Here is a 15,573-nt window from a genome sequence, read left to right on the forward strand (position 1 = left end):
CCAGCACAGCATGTGGTGCTGGGGATTGAACCTGGGTCCTTGCACTTGCCTAAGCAGGTGTTTAGTCTGTTGAGCTGTCTCTGTGGCCCTCTTTTACTTTTTAATAGGCCCTTTATCTCACTTTTCTCTTCCTTCACATCTTTTTTTTTTCATAACTTTTTAGTTTACTTTTTTTGGCGGAACTGGGGATTGAACTCAGGGCCTTGCGCTTGCCAGGGAAGCACTTATTCTACTGAGCCATCTCCCTGGCCCCATCTTTTTAAGAAAATTTCTTCCTATTCCTTATTATAAAGTAAGAATTACTTTATTAAATGTACTTCCTACACATACTAAAATAATTACATATTCTTTTGTCCTTGTGGTGAGTTATGTTAATGTATATTTTCTGAGGTTGAGCTGTGTTTTTGTTCCTAAAATAAATCTTACATGGTTGTTAATTTTTTGGAAAATAAAGATAGATTGGTTCTTCAAAATTGTATTTAATATTTTAACATTCATGCACATGAATTAAGTGGCCCTAATTTCTACTACTCTTCTCATCTGGTTTTAGAATCAAGGTCATACTAATCTCATCAAATCAGTTAGTCTCAGTCTTTTCCTCTATTTTGGGTTAATTTTCCTAATAGCTATTACTGATTTTAGAACATTTATTAGAACTCCCTTGTAATATCAACTGGCCCTGGTGCTTTTGGTAAGATGAGTTTTTTGATTTTCATTTCAATGTCTATGACATAGCATTTCTTAAATTCTATTTCAGAGGCTCATTCCAAGCTACCCATTGTATTTTTCACAGATGAAGTTCAGTAAAAATATAGATAAGGTTAAATTGATGGATTTTCTCAGCAGATTGTAGAGCAAAATACTAAACAAATAATGTACAGAGGCATCATTAAAATAATGTAATTTAGTATAGTTATGGAATAAAAGCTAATAACCTTAAGATTATTTTCCTAGAGTATAAAAACATTTGAAATTACATATTGCTTATTGTGATAAAATCAGCAACCTTGAAATGGAAGTTAATTCCCCTGTATGCTAAGGAGCGTCTACGAAAAGGTCTTAACGCAAACTTGAGTATTTTCATATTGGAAACGATTGTATTTGAGGTCCCAGCCATTATAATAAGATAAAGAGAGGGCCGGGAACATAGCTCAGCAGTGTAAGTGCCTGCCTGGCAAGTGCAAGGACCCAGGCTCGATCCTCAGGACTGCATGCCTTGCTGACTCCAAACCCAGGGCCAGCTGTGCCAGCCATCGAAGCCTGGCGTGGTGGCGCACGCCTGTAATCCTAGCCCTAGGGAGGAGGCTGAAACAGAAGGATCACTATAAGTCAGAGCTGCATATTGCAACCCTGTGACAAATATATAAATAAAAGATTTTTAAAAATTTAAAATAAAAGTTGTATAGGTTAAAAAAAGAAGGAATGATTGTCTTCATTTGCTGGTAATGTGTCGTATGTAGCTGCTTCCATGTGGATTTTGCCCATCGGTAAAGATGACTGTCTTGGTTACCTTTCTCTTATTGCTGAGACAGAGTAGCCACCACCCAGAATGAAGGGGACAAGGGCTGTTTAGCTCACATTGGAAGAAGTTTCAGTCCATCATTGGCCGGCTCCAAGGCAGGGTGGTTTGGCTGAGGGTTAGCACAGAGCAGAAAAAGTTCATGGGCAGGAGACGGCAGAAGCAACGCGCAGGGAAAGACGACTCTCCTCCTTACATTCTGTGCAGGCTGGCTGCCCTAGTGCTCACCCTTATCCAACGTTGGACCTCGAATCAGTCACATACTCTAGGTGCAGCCACCTCTGAAAAGCCCCCGCCCCCGTGACTGCATGACGCTTTGGGGGGCATCTAGACACAGGCTGAGCAGTCTTAAGTGCCTGCCTGGCACATCATGACAACTGTGCACTAGCAATAATCAGTTAGAATTTGTAATGTAAAAATTCTATCTACAGTAACAAAAACATACTTCTTAGAACAAATTTTGTAATATATATGCAAGACCTGTATATAGTCTGCCCTTTCTGCCTGTCAGTTGTATATCCGTGGATCATAAAATATTGCAGCAACTGTGACATCTAGATTTGCATTGTATTAGGTGTAAATAGTCTAGTCCTGATTTAAAGTACAATAGGATGGATATAGGTTATATGTAAATATTACATCATTTTATATAAGAACTTAAATAAGATACCACTGTTCATGTCCCATTAGACTGTCCTGGACAGAACCAATGCCCCATGAATACTGAGGTGCTTCAGATTACAAAGTATTGTTGAGAAAAAATAGTTGTATTAGATATTAATATGGAGATATTGAATAGAATTAACTATTGAAGGCTCAATATTAAGTTGTCAGTTCTCTCCAAATTGAAATCCAGGAGAATCCCAATCAAAACTCTCAGGCTTTCTTCTAAAAGATATTTTTAAGTGGATCTAAAATGTACATAGAAATACAAAACAATGTATTTATAATATTTAGAATAACCTTGGAAAATAACAAAGATAAAAGACATACATTTTTTGATTTGAAACCTTCCCATGTTGCTCCGTTAATCAAGACAATGTGGTATTATTACAAGGATAGATTCAGATGAATAGGAAACAGTGAGGAGCCTTAAATAGCCCCATTCCTATAAGGTTCATTTGCTTTTCTAAAAGCATCAAAAGCCCCAACTACAGAAGGAAAACAATTTCAGCAACCAATATTTGAAATAAATATCAAATTACACAGGAACATCAAGACATGTCACAAACCGTAATGTAAAAGTAAAAACAAAGCTTTTAGAAAATACTTCTTGAAGTTAATAGAGAAGGCTCAAGTGTAAGGAAAGATGCTCGGCATCTTTGGTAATCAGGGAATTACATATCGAAACCACAGTGAGAAGCATCTTCGTACCTCCATAGGATGGCTGTGCATACCTCTGCGATTTGCAAGTAGGCAGAGTTTACACAACAAACTATAATCCTAAAAGAAAAATGATGAATTAGGCTTTCAAAAAATGTAAAATATGATTGTTAAAATTAACTGTTAGGAAAAGGAAAAAAAACAGACCATACGCTTTTGGAAATATTAGCAAAAGTCTACAAAACATCTCTTAAGGGATTACTTTCTATGATCTATAAAGACTGTAACAACTGAAAAGTAGTCCAATAAAAAAAAAGCCAAAGATTTGAACAGACTTTTCTTAAGAAATTTACAAGAATGGCCACAAACATGAAAGTGCCCAACATCCCGAGATAAGAAGAAAATGCAAGTCAAGGCGTGATGGTTTGTGCCTGGGGTGCCCTTACAGGGTGGCTGGGCAGGAGCATGACCTGAGCCCAGGAGTTCATGTCAACCTGGGTAACATAACAAGGAAAAAACCAAAAAGACAGACGAAATAATGGTATGCTGATCTTTTAATGCCAGTGATACGAATATTTGCAATTTACTTTGAACTGCATTAAAAATTGATAGGTGGATAAAATATGTGCTATAGCAACTAAGCGAAATGTTAATAGTAGACTTGAGCCAGGCAGTGGGTACGTGGGTGATTGCTGCAAACTCCTTTTAGTTTTTTTGTATATGGTAAACTTTCCTGGTAAAATGTTGGGAAGCCAGTCTAAAGAGATGAAAGCAGAGCATCCTTTTGCAGTAAAATATATTAGAGTAGTTTCTCAGTTTATGAAGTAGGGTTAATGTAGCGATATAGAATTTCCTGGATTCCAGTTCCAGATCCCAAGTCCTAGCTGTGGGATCTTGGGGAGATTACTTAACAGTCTGTGTCTATTACCCCTAAAATAATCAAGATCATAGTTGTTGGTTAGTGTGGGGTGGCTGTTGTCTGGCTTACCCTTGAGCTGTGCTGAGCGCTTGTTGAGTTCTTTATGTTAATTACTAGCTGAGTCTAACTAAGATAACATTTAATTTTAAGAAACATGCATTTTGCTAAGTTGTGTTTGTAAATTTCACTTTCTTTTAAAATATTTTATAGTTAAGATAAGGCCAGTTCTGGTTCCTGTGTAGGCACGGTGGGAGTGGGGGGGGGGGATAAGAGGAATAGGTGGGTGGACAGAGGAAAGGGACTGATGAGGCGCACTTGCATTATGGGGTCTCTATGAATTAGCCTTTTAAAAAACACTTGTGGCAAATACTATCTGTAAGTTCTATTGGAAATCTTCACAAACTACAGGGAAAGAAAAGACACCCATTGTATAATACATCAATTAAATTTTTATAGATTGACCTAGAAGCTGAGAAGGTGAGCACTGTAGCTGGCGTTGGAGTTCAAGGCACAGATAAAGAAGGAGGAGCAAAAGGAGAAGAGCAGCCTATTAGCTCCCCTTGGGATGTTGTTTTTGGAACATCAGGTATGTAAGGTTTTTAAAAGTAAGAGTACTTGGTTTAATCAAAGACTTTCAGAATATGCTTGTAATACTCATTTGGGTTCATTGTATTGCTAGTTTTACTTATACTTATGGCTTGGAGTTTATTAGGTACAACAAAGTCAGCAATAATATATTCATGATGTAATATGTGTTACATGTCATAGGAGTCACCTCCAGGTCCTCGTCTCGGTCCAAGAAGCCAATGTTTGTAATCCCAAAGTTACGTTATTGGAATCCCATCAAGTTGATTCCAATCTACCACTTTTCAGTGCAACCCACAGTGAAGATAAAGACACTAAATTATATTTTTAATCATCGGGGAGCCCGGGGGCTCTAAGTCCAGCCATGAAGATGGCTTTCCGGAACCAGAAGAGCGGCCCAGGGCCTCACCCGGTTTTTATTCAGTGGGGGAGTGGCTTGAGGAAGATTGACTGAGAATTGTGGGAAGTAGGTGACCATTGTGAGCTGAGCTGGGTGGGTGCCTGCATTTACCTCTGCGATATGCAGAGAGGACATGCAGAGAGAGCAATCTGCATTATACTATTATGCCATAGAGATAGCATCCAATGTTTTGGGTGTCTGGTGCTTCAGCTGTGATGTAGTCTTTCAAGCCCCAGGAAGTCATAGCCTCTGTCTCCGGGCTCGATCCCAGCTGGTGGCTCAGAGCATTAGCTCTACTGTCCTGTCTGTCCTGTCTCCACCCGGCTCACATTAAAGAGCAGCAGGTGTAGGTTACCAGGGAAACACGCACGCCACCTTCAGAGACTATCGCCAGCACGTCAGCTAGACCAATACACATTGCTTAAGGCCAATTGAAGCATAAACAGAAGTCCTAGCCAGCTCTGTACATAACGATCCGAGGAAATAGGGCCAGGCTCGGTCAAAATGGAGACAGTCACTCTTCTTTCAGGGAGAGCTGCTCAGGTGGTCCTCCACAATATGCAACAAAGTACATTTCCTATATAAGACAAAGTCCATATTTAAAGAATTTCATCTTAGGTACCTCTTCTAATTAATGTGGTCCTGAGTATTCTTAAGTTGAAAGATTTATGGTTTTAGAACTTCAGAATTATTAAAGTTAGCGAGTTGCTTTTTTCTTTTGATTTTAAAATTTTGTGTAGGGGCTGGGGACATAGATTTCAGTAGAATAATCGCTTGCCTGGGAAGTGCAAGGTCCTGAGTTCAATCCCCTGTTCCACAAAAAAAAAAAAAAAAAAAAAAAAAAGTTGTACAGTATTAAAATATAACTTATTTTGAGCAATTAAAACCCTACTGAATTATGCAAATGTTGATAGTGAATTAGACTTAAATTATTCTTGTGGTCTTTATTACCTATATTAATTGATTGTCAAAGAAATTCAGGAGTACTCATCAGTATTCTCTTTTGCTGGCCCTCGGTGAAACCAAACTGGTTATTTATGTCTCTAAAATCAGACAAGTGAGTAGAGAAGGAGTATATTGAAAATAGAATTTTAAGGCTAAACATTCAAGTGTTTTGTAATGTATTTAAGGGCTAAATAAGTTGGAGCTCAGTTGAATGACTGTACAATTGAGATAATTTTCTGTTTCCGTGCCAATTAGATTATATACGTTTACCACTGTGTTCCACTTTTTGGGAAGTGTACTGGAGATTGAACCTGGAGACTTCACGTAGAGCTATTATCCTCAGCCCTTGTTCTATTTTATTTTTGTTTTTCAAAAAGTATTTATTGGTGATTTTTTAAATATAGAACTTTTCAAGCTATGAATAGACTCCACCTTTACCAAAATCCTCAGCAAGAAAGATACTGAAGGGTATAACTACAGAAACTCAGAAACAAGACCTGCAGGTTCCTGTAAGTCCTAGTCAGCTTTTTCTGAAAGTTTTGGTCAAAATAAGAAAAACAATAGCTTAAAACACTTTGAAAAGAGAATAAGAAAAACAGTTGTTACTAGATTGTATGACTGTTGAGGTGACAAAACCAAGTGAATTGATACATGATAATAACAGCATTCACCAAGACGCGTGGCTATAAAGTCAGTATGTAAAAAGGGTTGCTTTAACCTTTATCCACCTGGGAGTTTTTTCATTCAAGATAGACCATGCTGCTAGCAACAGCAGAGACCTTAACGCATCCCAAATCCTGTGGAATAAGCTCTCATACCTTATTTTATTTTCCTCCAGGGTCTCATTAAGCTGCCCAAGCTGGGGTTGAATTTGTAATCCTCCTGCTTCAGCTTTCTGGAGTGCTAAGATTACAGGCGTATATTAGGCCCAGCTGTCATTAACTTTCATAAAGCTTGTAATGTTAAGGTAAACGAATGATTTTCAAGTACTACTTACATTTCACAAGTGTTTTATGTAAATTATTTTTGAGAATTCCATTTTTGAAATTTTCATTCTAAGCAATATTGAATAGTTTTGTAGCTCACTGCAGGGGTCGTGTAGTGGGAGCATCACATCCCAGGTCTAGGCAATGAGAGACATCGTATAGATCGTATAGAGAGAATTAAAAATTAGTAGCAAACCAGTTAAAACACAGTCTCCTTTTTTTTGGTCCCGGGGATTCAGAAGGATTTTTTTTTTTTTTTTTTTTTCCGAAGCCTTCAGGGCAGGTTTGGCTGGCTTGAGTTCTGGGAATCGAACCACAGCAACCAGAGCCTGACTGCTTTGTTGAAGCAACCACTTTAAAGAACTGAGCTAAGGGGCAGGCCTTCCCTCCCAGGCCCTTGAGCTTGCCAGACAGGTGCTTACGCTGCTGAGCTGTCTCCTTTCTATTATCGTGCAAGAGCAACTCTGAATGGTTTCAGAGATGCGTGCCCACCAGGAATTGCCACACCTCTTTCCCTGGGCTTGGTACAGCACTGAGGAGCTATTAGAACATAAATCTGTTAAGTGGAAAAACAGTTTTAGATGGTACCTTTATAGATGGGAAAACAGTCATAGTAAACATAGTAAACAATCATTTGTAAGCATAGAAAAACTGTCAAGTAGCATAGTCGAAGTAAATACGAATTCCTGCTATGCTATTTTATCTTTCAAGGTGGAAAAAATGACGTAGTTTATATGTAAGTCCCCCAATGATGTGTAGTCATTAGTGCACACACAGCCTTATTGATCCTTGCCTTTTGCTGCTTTGTAAATACTGTATCTGTTAGTAATTCCCATAGTAATGTTACAGAAGAAATCATCCCAGAGACTCGTAGAAACCTCAGCCTTTATTTCGCGCTCACGTATGGGTTAGGGTTTAGGCTGCTGAGGTTGAGCCAGCAAGGGCTTGGTTCTGAGCTGTTTCTCCAGATATGATGCCCATGGTACTCCCCTTCTGTGGACCACCAGCTGTCAGAGATACTCTTTTCTTGACAAAGGGCAGAAATCCTAGAGCTTAAGCCCTGTTACACACAGTCAAGGCTTTGTTCTTTTTATAGCTACTTAACCACACTAAAACAAGGCACTTAACCAAGCTTAAAGTCACAGGACGGGCATGTACTCATGACCTACATAGAGGCTGTCTGGGATTGGTGTACAGATCAGTGAACAGTGGATAAGTAGCGTGTCACCTTTTCAGAATGTACACTGCTCAAACAATGTATTTTATGTACTAGATGCTAAAATAAGTTGGATTTATTTAATGGTGAAGGTATACCTAAAGTATCGTCTGGGCTAAAATGTTTTCATTCATAGTTTATGGCATGAGATTTCTGGTTGCCCATCTTTGTATTGAGAATGTATTCAAATTACTCTCGGAAGAAAATTCTGGCTTTATACAAGCACTCCATTTGGTCCCAACTCACATGATGTCCATTTGAGATATGTATCTTCATGAACATCAGTTTTCAAGAAAGGAGATGACAGGGCCAGCCAAATAGTTCAGCGGATTAAAGAGCCTGCAAGTAGGTGTAGGGCCAGGGGTTTGAGCCCCAGGCCTGCCATGCTGGCCCCTCCCCTGGGGTGCACTGAGATGGGGATTGGACTGCCTGTGGTGGTGTGCCTGTAATCCCAGCTCTTGGGAGGGTGTAAACAGGTGGATCACTACGTGTCTGATCTAGTAGTGAGACCCTAAACACCCTGTAGACCTTCCCTAAAATACAAAAAAAAATGATGTCAATGTGGTAACATACTTGTAATCCCGATACTTTGGGAAGCTGAGGCAAGATTAAAAGTTCCAGGCTCAGCATGGGCAATTTAGCGAGACCCTGTCTCAAGGAAAAGGGCTAGGGATGTAGCTCAGTGTGAAGGCTTGGATTCAGAGCTCAGTAATACACGTAAGAAAAGAGGCAAACCCTGCCCAGCAAATCATGGCTCTGCATTTGATGAAAATGTCTGACAATGTCTTTTATCCAGGCGCTGGCAGGCTGCTGACTAAGAAAAAGGGATTTTTCAAGAACTGTATGAAGTTTCTAGTTACAGAAGTCACTCTAGTCCAAGAATTTCTGTCTTGGGCCTATAATAGTGAATGACTGAATAAGTGTTAAAAGGTGGCTATAAATTTATTTGTATTCCCACAAATTCTCGCTAAGATTTGGGAGAATTGTTTAGATTTTCATCGCTTTCATCAGACCTTCAAAGTGATGTTAACCCCCAAACATTTTTTTAAAAATAATTTTATTGGGAAACAAATAGCAATGAGACAGTTTCAAAACCGCTTAGTAGGACAGTTTCAATAATTAACACATTGCATATTGTTGTCTTCTTAGTGGTTATTCATAGTACAAGATGCAGACATGATATCCTGTCCACAAACACAATTAGAAACCCCCCAAACATTTTAAGAATGAATGGTTTATGTTATTCTAAAATCTGATTTGGGGTTAATGTACATTGTACATTATAATTCATTTTGTACCTTAATTTATATCAGATATGGAGAAATTGGATCTTAGATATTTGCTCTACTTAGAGTTTTTTTATTGCATTTGCCATGGCATTCAAAAATACATCAACCCATATATAAAATTCATACGAATGTATTTCATGTGTGCTTCATCAAAATGCAGTCCTTGGGGGCTGGTTACCTTATGACCTTATAATTAACCTCCAGTTATCTAGAGAAAGTTTTTCTAGGCTTTATATTATTATTTTATTTATTTATTTATTTATTTTTGTGGAACCGGGGAGTGAACTCAGACCCTTGCACTTGCCAGGGAAGCGCTTATTCTACTGAGCCATCTCCCCGGCCCCCTAGGCTTTATATTATGGATAACTGTTCTTATTTTTCTTGAGTATTAACATTTTGTTTTTAGATTTTTCTTTTCCTTGTTAAGATTTATGGGGGCCTGCCCCTTAGCTCAGTTCTTTAAGTGGCTGCTTCAACAAAGCAGTCAGGCTCAGATTGCTGTGGTTCATCCCCAGAACTCAAACCAGCCAAACCTGCCCGGAAGGCATTCAGAGCAAAAAGAAAGAAAGAAATCCTTCTGCTTAAAAAAAAAAAAAAAAATTATTGTTTATTAAACCTTCAGGTTTGTTTTTAAGCTCTAGGGTAGGTTGGCTAATGTGACTATATTATTCTATTGATTACTAGGAAACAGATTTATCCTTAGTAAAGTATGATATGTAACATGATGATTATTTTTAATATTAACCTGTATACTTGTTCTTTTGCACCCTCATTTGCCTTTTGCGTTAGCTTTCTTACTGCCGCCTGCCGTCATCTCTTGGCATGCTCTCTGCGCTGGCTGCTGCGTGCACATCTGTACTTAGGGCTACAGGCTGAAGTGAGGCCTGAAGTTCTGGCAGCCCTGGCAGCTAGCAAGGCCCCGTCTCAGAATAAGAGCGACACGGTCCGGGGACGCAGGCCAGTGGGAAAGCGCTTGATTCACCTGTGCCGCACCCTGCGTTCCGTGAGCAGGGAGAGTCGTTTCTTACCTGCAGGAATGCTTTGTGAAATAAAAGCATGTAAATGTAGTAGAATCCCCTTACTGAGGCGATTGCGTCTTTGAGTCTGATATTTAACATACGTAGAAAAAAAATGCAAAATAGCAGATCAAAAAGCTTTTAAGTACATTCAGAAATTAAAATACATTTTAATTTAAGAAGTGTAAGTGTACATATCAATGTACATTTAAGAAGTGCATATTCTAATTTAAGAAAAACACTTTTGGGGGGCAGTGCTAGGGGTTGAAGTCAGCGTTCAAACTGAGCTCCCCCCTCCACCCCCTTTTTAATTTTTTATTTTCAGACAGACTCACTAATCCCCCAAGTGTGCACATGGGGCCCAAACTCTCTATCCCCTGCCTTGGCTTCCCTAATAGCTAGGATCAGGCGTATGCACCACTGTGCTAGGCATCTGCCATTCTTGGGATCAGCCTTTCAGATGCTCCAGACTATCTTGTTTTTACCTATCCAAGACATCCTGTTTTGATTTTCTTAAAGAGTACTGAGAGAATTTAAAACTAAAAAGAGTTAACTCATTCTTTCTAGTTATATTTTCCATACCTACTTAAGCAGTTTGCCTGAACTATTTGGCTTTACTGAGTCTTTTCCAAATGGAGTACTTCTATTCAGAGTAGAACTTCTTCTCAGTACTTCATATATATTTAAATTACGTAATTGTACAAGTTTTTTAAACAGATGTGGGAATAAACACAAAGGGGATATGACTAAGCAAAAGTATTCCTTTAAACACTTAGATTTTATCTTTTGCTTTTCAGTACTGGAGGTCAATCCTGGGCTTTGCTCTGAGTTGCGTCCCCAACCCTCTTAATTTCATACTAAAAAATTCACAGACTGGAGCCATAGTTTAGCGATAGAATGCTTGCCTACCATGCACAAGGCCCTGAATTCTTCCCTCAGTACCGCATGAACAAAAATTTATGTGGTTCCAGCTTAATAAAAAACATACTTCAGGGCTGGGGAAATGGCTCAGTAGGATAAATGCTTGTCTGGCAAGCATAAGGTCCTGAGTTCAATCTCTGGTTCTGCAAAAAAAAAAAAAAAAAAAGTAAAACATACTTCAAGGAGAAATTAGAGAAGGAGACTTGAAATATCCCTGATTATTTTAAATATACATATATACAATTTATAAACACATGTATCTATTTTAAATAGTGCCTATGTATATAACTAAAGCATGCCACTACAGTAAAGGGGCAAAAATAATGAACATTAAGCTGATTCTTATAAAAATAAATTTAATCCTTGTTCTTTTTTTTTTTGATTGTCACTCTATGATCAGAACCTCATCGTGCATTAAAGATAATTACTACAATAAATTCATTTTTTAGCAGCTCCTTTGCCAGGTTCTAAAATGTGTACTAGGCCTGGTTGACTTCATGAATGCTAGACAACCTGAAAAATGTTTCATTATAATGGTCAAAACCCTTGGGAGTCACTAAGTGCTTCGGCTGTTACCTGATTTAGAGCAATTTATAGAAAAGATAATGTGCCTGAACCCCATTACCCTGCTGTGGCCCTTTAAATCAGTGTTTTTCCTAGATAGAAATTTAGCTTTCCTCATGCAGCAGCTGTTAATGGCTTAAATCCACCACGTAGCGTGCTGGTCTGATGACCTGCGCTGTTGGCTGTGCACTTAGGTAATACGCTTCGGTGACTTCTGCTGATGTGCTGTGACGTTACAGAAATTTTTGAAGGCATAAGTTTATGTGATATAACTGGTGCATTTTTATTAGGATGGTTCTGTATATCAAAAACGTGAGCAATGACTTGCACTAACTTGTTGACTTGGGTTTTTTTCATAAGTTAATGACGTATATCTCATTTACATAAAGCAGAATTTTCCTTTGCTGGGTATTCGGTCTGAGAATTTCGAGAGATGTGTATAGTTGTGTACCTGTTACCCTTACCTGAAATGGAAATTGTTTCCATCCCCCAAAGTCCTCTCGTGGCCCTTTGCTGACTCTCCCCTTCCCACACCCACTCGAGCCACTGGCAGCTGTGGCCCCTTTGCTGTTCTTCAGGATGGTCTTCTATGTCTGGCTTCTTTCATTTATCATAATGCTTTCAAGGTTCACCCCTGGTGTTTGACATTATTAGCTTATTTTTTATGGATGAGAAGTAGTCCAGATGCTGTACCACTTTGTATATGTACAGTTAGTAGGCTTGGGGATAGTCCTGGTTTCTGATAATTATGAATGCACTGAGCCCCCATAACAGGGCGGGGGTGGGGGTGGGGTGGGGTGGCGGTGGTGGTCAGTGGTCAGTGTATTTAGCTCTCTGGGAGATGCCTGGGAATGAAACTGTTAGGGTTTCCACAGTGGCTGTTTGCAGAGTCCCGTGTGTTTGCAGTCTTGCTTTCCCCGAAGAACTTTCCCTAATCCAGGTCTTTTTCTTTCCAGATTTTTTTCTAAAGCACATCTACTGGCCTGATTTCTCTTGGGTTTTTGTTTGTTTCTGACGTAAAAACAATTTAAAAAATGGTTTTATACTCCATATGTTAGTTTCTTAACATTTTGAATTTTAATACTTTCCATTCTTCTGGATAATAGTTTTCCAAAGGCTTGCTTTAGTTTTCTCTCGTTCCTCTTTATTTTTTCTCTAGTTGCTTTCACATTTTCCTCTTTGGTTTCAGTAGTTCCCACTGACACATCTAGGAGTTATCCAACCTGAAATTCTTGAAATAGTGGTTTGGTGTCCTTTATTATTTGGAAGAAATTCTCATGCATTATCTCTTCAACTATTTCTTCCTGCCCCCTTGTTTCTTTTCTTTCTGGGACTTCAGGTTTTCTTATATCAGATTCTCTGGTATCATGTCCAACCAGTGTTGTATGTTGTGTCCTTTTTCTTCTGCAGTATTTTCTTTTTGTGTGGTTAGGTAATTCCTACTGATTTATCCTCAGGGTCACTGAGTCTAGTCGGCTGACAAGCTGGTTGGATGAGTATGAAGTCTTTAATATACTAGGCATAGTCATTTCAGAGTCCGGGTTCCCTAACCCTAAATTTTGAGTTTGCCCCCAGCGTTGTTTCCCTTCTGGGCTGCGTCTTCCCGCTGAAGTAGCCCCAGCGCAGGACAGGTGGGCAGTACACGTCCTCGCTCCAGCTGTCCCGCACACTGCTCCACAGAGTGGTTCGCTCTGTGCATTCTGTGGGGCCCCTGGGGTGCGCTGCTGTTCTCTTTGCCCAGGCCTGCACTGGGGATGGCAGTGCCGCCTGCTGTTCTGACAAGCCCCACCCAGTTGGTATGGCTGTGAGTGCCAGGCTTGGAGGGACAGAGATGGGCAGCAGTGCCATTGTCCTGTCCTCTGGCAGCTGCTGTGTCTGTGACTCGCTGGAGGATGTGCACGGGAGGATGTGTGGCTTCTCTCCCAGCAGGAGCCCCCTGCCTGTGTGCTTGGGGTCTTTGGCAGCAGAGCTTCCCTCCGTGTAAAGTCGTCTTCTCTGTGCTTTCCATCTGTAATTGCTCTATTCCTGTGTCATGAGGTGACAGTTTGCTGCTTTTCCCCAGTGGCTCAAGCTTTGCTTTATAGGAGCTTTAAAGTTTGTGGAAGCAAATCTATTTAGAGGATTTCACAGAACCCCTTAGGAAGGTGATTAAAACAACACAGAATTTTTAAAAATTTCAGAGGATTTTCATTTGGTGATTTTTATTCCTGTTTTCTGAAGCTCTCTTTAATGTTCATTGATTGATACAAGAGGTTTTGGACGTTTACTGGTTTGATAGATACAATAAATCCAGGCCACCTTTCTGTGTTCCTTTGTTGACCTTTCATTATGTTTGCAAAAACAGTCTTCAGCCCTTGATGAAACAAACCGTTAGGCAGAGTGCAAATTTATTGCAGGATTGTTCACATGATTCTGTGGGACAGACTCCAGAGCCAGGCTGCCTGCACCCCCAGCTTCTCGTCTCAGGCATAGTGTGACTCGACAGGACGGTCGGCCTCCTTATGCCTCAGTCTCTTCATCTGAGGGGTGCAAGGCATGATGATTGGTAGGGTTTACTGCATACAGAGTATTGTGTTTGCTACTGTCCTTGTTTACTGTAAGATAGTTTGTCATAAAGGTCACAAAAAATGCCAGATAATTTGAACCAAGCCAACAGTATGAGGTAGAAAATTGGAAAATACACTTTTAGGAGATTATTCAACCACAAACAGCTTGCAGAGATCAGAGAAAGAAGGGCAGAGGGGCACACCCAGCTTCGCATACTGGGGTAAGAAGCTGTGGATATATTTGATGGCCCCGCTTTCTGATGCCACATGAAAATGCACTGGGCTGCCTTGGCCACACCTGGGTGAGAGCCGGAAGAGGGGAAAGCAAAGGAGCCACGCAGAGAGCCTGACAAAAGACCACAAGCTCCCCTCTGTGGTACCACTCTTAGCAGAACACTGATACCTAGATTCAATTCGCTAATAAACCCGTAGTCCAGATTTCTGGTGTGAAGTTTTGCAAATTATTTGATCTTTTTAAATTTTGGTTTCTTTATAAAATGAAGATGAAAGTAGTTCTCAAGTTTCATTTCTTTTCTTTGCTTGATTGTTGGTTTGTTGAGACAGTGCCTCACTGTGTAGTTCAGGCTTGCCACGAGCTCCTTGTGTAGGCCAGGCTGGCCTCCACCTTGCTTGGCCTCTGCCTCAGTGTCCAGCGTGCTCTGATTGCAGCGTGCACCTCCATGCCCAGCTCCAGGTTCTTAGAGGGGGTAACCGGTGTGCAGCGGTTAGCTCAGCGCCTAAGCACAGACAGCGATCCACGTGTTTGCCATGTTGCATCACCCCCAAGCATCCGAGCCCTGATCCCCGGCAGCCCCTGCTTCTCCTCTGTTTTTCAGTGCTCTGGCTTCTCAAGGAGATAAATACACAGAAACCAAGACTAGCGCTCACATGTTGTCCCTGCAAAGCTTTGGCCAGCTGAGCCACACTGGCCTGCTTAGCGATCTAGATCGGAGGCCGTGTTTGATCTTGTACTCAGTTGTGCAAAAGCGTGCTTCTCCTTTGCCAAGATGCACGCTCTCAAACTTCTAAAGCCGAGAGCTAAGTTCTGCCTTCCCAAGATCTCCTAGAATAGAACATTCACGGGAAAGAGAAAAGGCTGCTTTCAGGGTAGGAACAAGGTGACAGCCCAGTTAGGAAATAACCTGTCAGCAGCTGTTGACAGTGAGCTGGTGAGTGGTCAGGTTCTGGACTTACACTGAGTGAACCAGCAGGTTCTCCTGACAGATTCCGTGTGACCCGTCAGAGAGAAGAGCACCAGGGCTGCCCGGGGTGTGTGACCTGAGATAGAGAGAGGAGCACCAGGGTGTGTGACCTGAGAGAGGAGCACCAGGGTGTGTGACCTGA

General features: G+C 40.5%; 1 protein-coding gene across 2 annotated transcripts in view; it reads left to right on the forward strand.

The window, feature by feature from the left end:
* The window catches only part of Nhlrc2 (NHL repeat containing 2), a 66,000-nt gene that overhangs the window by 32,490 nt on the left and 17,937 nt on the right, over positions 1-15,573 (forward strand). For both annotated transcript variants that reach the window (XM_023715463.1, XM_004631545.2), the window contains one exon: positions 4,218-4,347. In XM_023715463.1, the coding sequence (XP_023571231.1) occupies positions 4,218-4,347 (130 nt within the window). The remainder of the gene's footprint in view (positions 1-4,217; positions 4,348-15,573) is intronic.

This window comes from Octodon degus, unplaced genomic scaffold (genome assembly GCF_000260255.1).
Source record: "Octodon degus isolate 3935 unplaced genomic scaffold, OctDeg1.0 scaffold00042, whole genome shotgun sequence".
NCBI classification, from domain to species: domain Eukaryota; kingdom Metazoa; phylum Chordata; class Mammalia; order Rodentia; family Octodontidae; genus Octodon; species Octodon degus.